At 46.5% G+C, this 8,985-nt stretch overlaps 1 protein-coding gene across 1 annotated transcript; it reads left to right on the plus strand.

The window, feature by feature from the left end:
• Positions 1-718: 718 nt before the first annotated feature.
• LOC145958158 (uncharacterized) lies at positions 719-7,882 on the plus strand. The gene is made up of 2 exons (XM_083074644.1): positions 719-5,755; positions 7,850-7,882. Exons 1-2 carry the CDS (start codon positions 719-721, stop codon positions 7,880-7,882), a joined length of 5,070 nt encoding a protein of 1,689 aa, XP_082930770.1.
• The last annotated feature ends 1,103 nt before the right edge of the window (positions 7,883-8,985 follow it).

Raw genomic sequence — 8,985 nt, forward strand, 5'->3', positions numbered from 1 at the left:
ATGGTGCAGTCCAACATGAGACAATAATTGTACCGGAGAGACCGTATCGGTCACGTGGGCCAACACGTGCCATTTCGTCAGACACTCATGCATAGTAAGCCATGTACAAGCATCACCATCAACGTCGGCTCGGCATGAGGTCGAGAACCGACATCAGTCTGGTTAATGCCAATATGGACCATCATCACTCATCGAGTCGGCTCGGTCAAGTACCGTTCCGACATAGATCGTACCGGAAGTATACAAGCTGCCGTATACGGACTAGACGGCTCGGTCATTTGCCGTTCCGACTAGTATTGAATAGTCGGCTCGGCCTCTTGCCGAAGAGTTAAACAAGTCATAACGGTAATCACAATTAAGAAAGGTAAGTACATGATTAAAGCCTAACAACCAATTAGTACCGTATTACCTAATTTGGTAAATATCTGAGAGGGCCCATCACGCTCAGGCCCATGTCAGATGCTATAAATAGGTCACACACAACAAGGTATGTCACTGTTCATTAATTATCCTAGAATATCGTGCTTATCCTGACTTGAGCGTTGGAGTGCCTTTTGCAGGTACCTCCCCCCTCTGAAGAATCCGTTTGAAGTATCCGTTCGGCCCTTCTTACCAAGAAGACTACGAGTGTATCCTTAAGCAGGTACATTTTGGCGCCCACCGTGGGGCCGAACCGATAGCATTGCAGAAGCACTGAAAGTTTACGAGTAAAAGAATCATGGTAAAGACAAGGAATACTAATTTTGAAGGGCAACAGTCTGAAGACGAACATCAGTCCGGGGCCGAGACGGTTGAGGAGACAAACTTGACCGATATGGTGCGCCAGATGAAGGAAGAAATGATCGCCATGAAACAACAGCGAGAGAGAGATGCTGCCGAGATGGCTGCATTGAGAGAAGAGAATGCTGCGCTGAAAAATCAATACCGGGATCCCACATGGAAACCATCTGAGACAACTCACACACAGGGGTCGTTCCACTCGCAGGGCCCTCACTCTTCTCTTCCCCACACCTCCGTCGCCGCTCCAGCTGCGCATGCTTCGGTCGGCCGACCGATCCAGCCTTTGCCGGCTGGAGCACATCGGCATCCTTTTACCCCGAACATCATGCAGATGGCACTCCTTGACCATTGGAAGTCTTTGCCCTTAGACAAGTATGATGGCACTACCGATCCAGACGAACACGTGGATGTGTTCTTGACTCAAGTTACTCTAAGCACAAACGATGATGCTGCTCTATGCCGAATCTTCCCAACATCCTTAAAGGGACGAGCACTGAGTTGGTTTACTCGGCTTCCGGCCAACTCGATCGATTCGTTCAGTACGTTGGCTTCCCAGTTCACAATTCAATTTGCTACCAGTCGGCCTCATCAATTGACCTCGTTGGCACTAATCAGCATTCGTCAGGAGAAGAAGGAATCTCTTCGGACATTCATGAGCCGATTCAACAAAGCGGCGCTCGAAATTCGAGACTTAAACCCTGCTGTAGCTCTACACCACCTTACCACTGCCTTGAAGCCAGGGCCTTTTGCCAACAGCATTTGTAAGAAACCCCCTACAGACATGGATGATTTGCGTCGGCGAGCCGACAAGTACATGCAGATGGAGGAATTGGCCGAGTTCCGGAACCAAGCCCGAGTAGAAGTGTCAACAAAACCTGACAAGCTGGCCGAGCCGAGTTTTCGGAGTCGATCGAAAGAGTTGGTTCCCCGCGAGAAGCCTCCTCGAGGACCAAGGTACTCACAATACACGCCCCTCAATACTAGCCGGTCAGCAGTATTAGAACAAGCACTGGCCTCGGATATACTGGTCATCCCAAAACGAGCATCAACCCCTCCCCGGGCCGATACAACCAAGTCATGCAGATATCATCGCAACCGTGGGCATTCAACTGACGATTGTTTGGCTTTGAAGGATAAGATTGAAGACTTAGTCAAGCAGGGACAGCTGCAAGGTTTCGTTGAGCGTCCAAACCGATCGAGATACGAAGACCGGTCACGGAGACGCGACCAACTCGAACAAAGGACAGAAACACGTTCTCGTAGAGAACGTAGTCGGTCTAGAGATAGAAGAGAGGATGAGCCTTCGGCACAGCCTCGACGAGTCATCAATACCATTGCCGGGGGATTCGCTGGAGGTGGCTCGTCTTCATCTGCACAAAAAAGACACCTGCGGGCTGTCCGGCATGTTCATGCCATCGAATCCGCTCGTCGCCGCCTTCCCACTATAACTTTCACAGAAGCTGATTTTAAAGGCATCGATCCGGACCAGGATGATCCAATGGTAATCAGCGTCGAAATTCACAATTGTATCGTACGCAAGACGCTGGTCGACCAAGGAAGTTCGGCCGACATCCTCTACTGGAATACGTTCAAGCAGTTGGGCATCCCGGAGTCCGAGCTAGTTCCGTATGATGAACCCTTGGTCGGGTTCTCCGGCGAACGGGTCAAGACCAAGGGATACATCAAGTTGTCGACTCGGTTCGGATTTGAAGGCGCCGAATACCGAGATGTTTCAGTTAAATATGTGGTGGTACACGCCAGCACATCTTACAACATTCTCCTTGGACGACCATCACTGAATCGGCTCGGAGCAGTCGTATCTACCCCTCATTTGGCCATGAAATTTCCGGCCGAGTCAGGACGAGTCGTCACGGTTCATGCCGACCAAAAGACGGCGCGGGAATGTTACTTCGCTAGTTTGCGACTGGCAAGAATAAAAGACGAGGTACCTAGGAGGCCGAGTGGGGTTCACTCGGTGTCCCATCATTCGACTGTGGACCTTGATCCCCGGATCGATCAGGACGAAAGAGTCGAACCTGTTGATGACAAGCAACCGATTCAAGTAGGGGTGTTGGAGTCTCAAGTCACTTATATAGGAGCCAACCTGTCCGAGCGGGAACAATTGGCTGTCAGCCAAGTGATCCTCAAAAATAGTGACCTATTTGCTTGGCATCCCTCTGACATGCCCGGCATTGACCCTAGTTTCCTCTGTCACAAATTGTCCATAAGCAAAGAAGCAAGACCGATCGCTCAACGGCGTCGAAAGGCTGGGGAGGACAGGAAGGCGGCAATAGAGGCCGAAGTGAGTAAGTTGCTAGAAGCCAAGTTCATCCGGGAGGTACACTACTCAACTTGGCTAGCTAATGTAGTAATGGTCAAGAAACCGAATGGGAAATGGCGCATGTGTACTGACTACACTAATTTGAACAAAGCCTGTCCGAAGGATGCCTATCCGCTACCAAACATTGATCGGCTCGTCGATGGGGCATCTGGCCACAAATTCCTGTCATTCCTGGATGCATATTCCGGATATAACCAAATCCGAATGCACCCTCAGGATGAAGAGAAAACGGCGTTCATCACCGAAACAGCCAATTACTGTTACCGAGTTATGCCCTTCGGCCTAAAAAATGCCGGAGCCACTTACCAACGGTTGATGAACAAAATTTTCAGTGACCACATTGGGCGATGTATGGAGGTGTACGTTGATGACATGGTAGTAAAGTCAAGTAGCGTATCTGTACACGCACAGGACTTGACTGATGTGTTTCACGCGCTTCGGCACCACCAAATGAGACTCAACCCCGACAAGTGCGTATTCGGGGTCTCAGGCGGCAAGTTCTTAGGGTTTATGTTGTCCAGTCGCGGCATTGAAGCAAATCCTGACAAGTGCCAAGCCATTCTAAGCATGAAAAGCCCAAGTACCCTGAAAGAAGTTCAGAAGTTGGCAGGCCGGCTCACTTCGCTCTCCCGCTTTCTTCCTTGCCTAGCTGAGATAGCTAGACCCATCCTCCTCTTGCTCAAGAAGACCGAGCGATTCCAATGGACCCAGGAGTGTGAAACATCATTCCAACATTTCAAGGAGCGCCTTAGTACACCCCCAGTCCTTTCCAAACCAGTTGCCAACATTGACATGATTATATACTTAGCGGTTTCCGACAGCTCAATTAGCGCTGCGCTAATACAAGAAAACCGAGAAGAGCAACAACTAGTGTATTTCATCAGTCGGACTTTGCAGGAGGCCGAACGACGATACCAGTTAATTGAAAAGGTAGCCTTAGGACTCATCTACACTGCTCGTCGACTGAGACAATACTTTCATAGCCACAAGATAATTGTTCGGACCGATTGTCCAGTGGCAAAAGTATTAAGAAAACCAGAGATTGCCGGCCGAATAATGGCATGGTCGGTCGAGTTGTCAGAGTTCGATTTGTCCTTTGAGCCGAGAGGTCCAATCAAGTCGCAGCACTTGGCTGATTTTGTTAACGAGCTTACCCCTTCGAGGCGTTTTGAAGACGAATCATGGACCTTGCATGTCGATGGGTCTTCTAACGCCCAAGGCAGCGGAGCAGGAGTGATACTGGCTAGTCCCTCAGGCGTCACAATTGAGCAGTCCCTTCGGTTCGGTTTTCGTGCCTCCAATAACCAAGCGGAATACGAGGCCCTACTAGCTGGGATGCGGTTGGCAACCGAGATGGATGTGAAGCGAGTCATATGCTGGACCGACTCAAAGATAGTGGCCGAGCAGGTCAATGATAATTTCCAAGTTAAAGATGCGAACTTATTACAATACTATCATCTATTCCAAAAATTGAAGGATGAATTCAGCGAGGTTCAGGTTCGCCATGTTTTGCGTAGCAATAATGAACGAGCTGATCAGTTAGCTCGGCTCGCCAGCAGCCGGAAGCCGGGACAGCTGCGCACCACTATTCATCTTGAAGTTCCCTCCCCAAGCGTAACAACCGAGTGCATGGCAATAGATGAATCACCCTCATGGACCACACCCATTCGGAACTATATCACTAACGGCGCAGTACCGGCCGACCCGTTGGAAGCTAAGAAGTTGCGAACACAGGCGGCTCGGTACTCCATGATAGCCGAGGACCTCTACAGACGGGGGTTCTCCACCCCGCTGCTCAAATGCATAGATAGTCACCAAGCAGATTACGTGATGAGGGAAGTCCATGAGGGTATTTGTGGCTCCCATTCCGGAGGACGAACCTTAGCAGCTAAAGTCTTGCGGGCCGGTTATTATTGGCCAACTCTGAAGGGGGACTGCGCCGACTTTGTCAAAAAATGTGTTCAGTGCCAAAAATACGGGAACCTCATCCATGCTTCAGCTGCTGAACTGCATAGCATCAGCTCTCCATGGCCGTTTACTTTATGGGGCATTGATGTACTCGGCCCATTTTCGGTGGCGAAGGGACACGTTAAGTTTCTCCTCGTAGCTGTCGATTACTTCACAAAGTGGATTGAGGCCGAGCCGCTTGCCTGCATCTCCGCCGCTAATGTCCAGAAATTTGTCTGGAAGAACATAGTTACCCGTTTCGGCATCCCATATGCCATCATCTCGGATAACGGCCTACAATTCACGGACAAAAAGTTCAACTCTTTCCTTGAAAACCTTGGCATCCGGCATAGGTTTACATCAGTTGAACACCCCCAGTCGAACGGCCAGGCCGAAGCGGCCAATAAGGTTATCCTCACCGAATTAAAGAAACGGATCGGTTCGGCAAAAGGGGCATGGGCCGAAGAGTTGCTAGAGGTCCTTTGGGCGTATCGATGTACACCACAATCAACAACAAAAGAGACACCCTTTCGCCTGACTTACGGCGCAGACGCCATGATCCCGGTTGAAGTCGGAGAGCCATCATTCCGAAGACAGCACTTCCATGAGGAGTCTAACAATGCTTCGCTCCGAGCCGAGCTTGATGTCCTCGATGAAGCACGGGAAAAAGCACAGATTGTGGCCGAGGCATGTAAACAATGTAATACCCATTTTATTATTATGGCATTTTCGTAAATTTTCAAAGGTATAGGGGTATTTTTGTAATTTTATTATTGGATGGCATTTTAGTAATTATCGGTGGCATTTTCGTAATTTTTATTAAAATTTTTGGGGCATTTTCGGATTTTGGAACGGGCTGTTCCAAAAGCGGAACGGGCCGTTCCAAAAGAGAAAAATGTGTGTACTGGGTTTGTGCAGTACAGGGCCGGAACGGGCCGTTCTCCAAAGGAGAACGGGCCGTTCTGCTTGGAGAACGGGGCGTTCCCCTTGCAGAACGGGCCGTTCTGCTTGGAGAACAGGGCGTTCTCCTTGCAGAACGGGCCGTTCCGAAAGGAGAACGGGCCGTTCTGCTGGGTTTCGAAACGGGCCGTTCCGGGGCCGTTCCAGTCGAAAAATTTACGTTGTTCTGAAGGGTTCAGAACGGGCGTTCCGTTTTCGGAACGGGCCGTTCTGGTTAGGTGGCGAAAATTTGCTATAAATAGGGGCCTTGGGGTGTTGGAAATGTATGCCTTGAGAGAGAAAATTCCTAGAGAGAGAAAGGGAGAAAGAGAGAGGAAAGAGGAGAGGAAGAAAGAAGAATCCAGTAGAGGAGATTCTGCCCGAGTTTCGGTTCCTGTTTAAGGAGAGAGGTGGAGGTTCTGCCCGAGTTTCAGTTCAGGTTCATACAAGTAAGGGTGGCATTTATAAAATTAATCTAGTATGTTAAGTAAGGGTGGCATTTATAAAATTAATCTAGTATGCTAAGTAAGGGTAGTGCTTATAAAATTAATCTAGTGCGTATGACCATGATAGGAATAGTATAATTTTAATATGCTATTTTATGTGGAGATTTTCATTTCATATAGTATAATTTGGATCAATTGATGGTTGTTTTGGATATTTATATTATTATTATATTGACAAATTGGCATGGTTATGGTTATGTTTAATTATGGAATATGCTGTGTATGTGGTTTGGAAAAGTAAATAGGACTTAAAGGAGTAAGGTTATGGTATGGATTAGATCTCTTGGTGAGATCAGGATATAATCTTTGGAAAAATAGGAAATTGGGAATCCCATGGTGAGGATTCCAATGTGGAATTTTTCCAAAGGTTATATGATAAACCACTTCAGATGTTAGGTGGATTCTGAAGTACTCCTTTAAGTATTCTATTTGCTACCGGTATGGGGGCCAGGCCGAGTCATACCGATGGATGAAGTGGCCATGATCACCAGGGTTACGTGACGACGTAATTCCAGCTGTATATTTTCCATGAGAGGTCAGGTGTGATTCCTGTGTTGCTGATATGTTTCAGCGTGCGTGTCAACACTTGGTGGATGGTGTTGAGGCCAACATTGTGAGGATATGTTGGTGTGAGATCATGGAATAATTATACAGTGGTGTGACTTTGTTTCTGGATGTGGAATATGTATACAAATGGTGTGGATTGTATGCATTGGATTTTAGATTTGATTTATATTTGGCATGGAAATAACTATTTATAAGGTTTATTTCCTTGGTGCGGATATATATATATATTATGGATAAATATCTGTTTAATGATATTTTATCATGTACTATGGTTGGTTTTATATGTGCTAACCCTTGCATGTTTTCCATGTGGTTTGGACTGTGATGATCTCACTTTGTGGGGGAGCAGATCAGGTGTGAGGCTTGGGATAGCAAGAAGTCTTCTGATAGCTACTTTGAGTAGTAGCAAGGTTTAGAGCTTGACCAGCACCTAGGGTGTCTATATTATATTATCTTTTGGATTACTGTATAACTTTAATAAGGATGATGACTCTGCCGTAGCAGATTATATTATATATTTTGGAAACAATTTATATGTTATTGTATAATTACACTCTAGCGTAGCTGGCTTTTGCTCTATTTTCTTTATTTTATATATTTTATTTTGGTTGGTTATTGATGTGACGGCCTAGGGCGGGTCGTTACAATTTTGGTATCAAAGCTGGTCAAGTCTCTTTAGGGTTTGTGGGAAATGGTCTTGTTGCATTTCCGTTGTGTGGAAATGAAAGGAACTTCATGAGTAACTCATGAGTTTCTTAATCTTGATTAGGAATTTCTTATTGAGTTTCGTGTAAACTCATAAAGTTCTTTGACCTTTTTAGGATGGCTGGTAGGGGAAATCATTCTAATTCTTCTTCAAGCATGGATGGGCGGCAAATTGCTCAAGCTATGGAGTTAATTGCTGCTGCTATTGGACAACAGAATACCTTGTTGGCTCAGATGGAGACTAACCGGGCTGCAGCTGAAGCAGCTAGGACTGAAGTACCTGATGAATATAGGGGCTTGTCAGAATTCAGAAAAGGGAATCCTCCTCAATTTACAGGTGTTAATGGACCTGAAGTTGCTGATCAATGGATTGAGGAGATGGAGAAAATTTTCATGGTGATGCAGTGTCCCGAGGAGAGGAAGCTAGTTTATGCTGTTTATATGTTGGTGGGTGAGGCTAGCTTCTGGTGGAAGGGTGCTCAAGCTATGATGGAGGCTAGAGGTGAAGCGGTAAATTGGGATAACTTTAAAAAGGTGTTTCTGGAGAAATATTTTCCAGATAGTGCTAGGTATGCTAAAGAAGCTGAATTTTTGAGACTGCAACAAGGAAATATGTCAGTACAAGAGTATGTGGTCAAGTTTGAACACTTGGCTAGATATTATTCTCAAGCTATCACTGAAGCCTGGAGATGCAGGAAGTTTAGTGAGGGTTTAAGATTTGAACTGAAAAAGACTATTGTCCCTATGGAAATTATGGAGTTTCCAGTTTTAGTTGAAAAGGCAAAAACAGTGGAAAGATTTGAAGGAGGAAATAAAATGGAAAAGGGTCCAGAGGGATCATCTGGATTTGGTAGGGGGAAACATCTTCAAAAGAGACCATCTCAGTTTCAAATTGGGAATGCTAATAAGAAACCAATGGGGACTACTACAGGAGCTGTTAGATGTTATAGATGTGGAGGCCCACATATGATAAGGGATTGTCCTACAAAGAACTATACGTGTTTTAAATGTGGCAAGGTGGGTCACATGGCTAAAGATTGCAATGTCAAAAATATTCCAGCTAGAGAGAACCAGAAAGTGGATCGGCCTACTGCAGCAGGTCGTGTCTTTGCTTTAACAGGTGCTGAAGCTGAGACGACATCTGAGCTGGTAAAAGGAAAGGGCAAAGCTGATGGTAATGATATTTCTATTTTATTTGAT

This window comes from Cajanus cajan, chromosome 5, assembly GCF_000230855.2.
Source record: "Cajanus cajan strain Asha chromosome 5, NIPB_CcT2T_4, whole genome shotgun sequence".
In the NCBI taxonomy this organism is placed as follows: Eukaryota; Viridiplantae; Streptophyta; class Magnoliopsida; order Fabales; family Fabaceae; genus Cajanus; species Cajanus cajan.

Coding starts and splice junctions, on each gene's coding strand:
- LOC145958158 (XM_083074644.1), top strand. CDS start 719: ATGGTAAAGACAAGGAATACTAATTTTGAAGGGCAACAGTCTGAAGAC. Junction 5,756..7,849: donor AAGCACAGATTGTGGCCGAG/GCATGTAAACAA, acceptor AATCTTGATTAG/GAATTTCTTATTGAGTTTCG.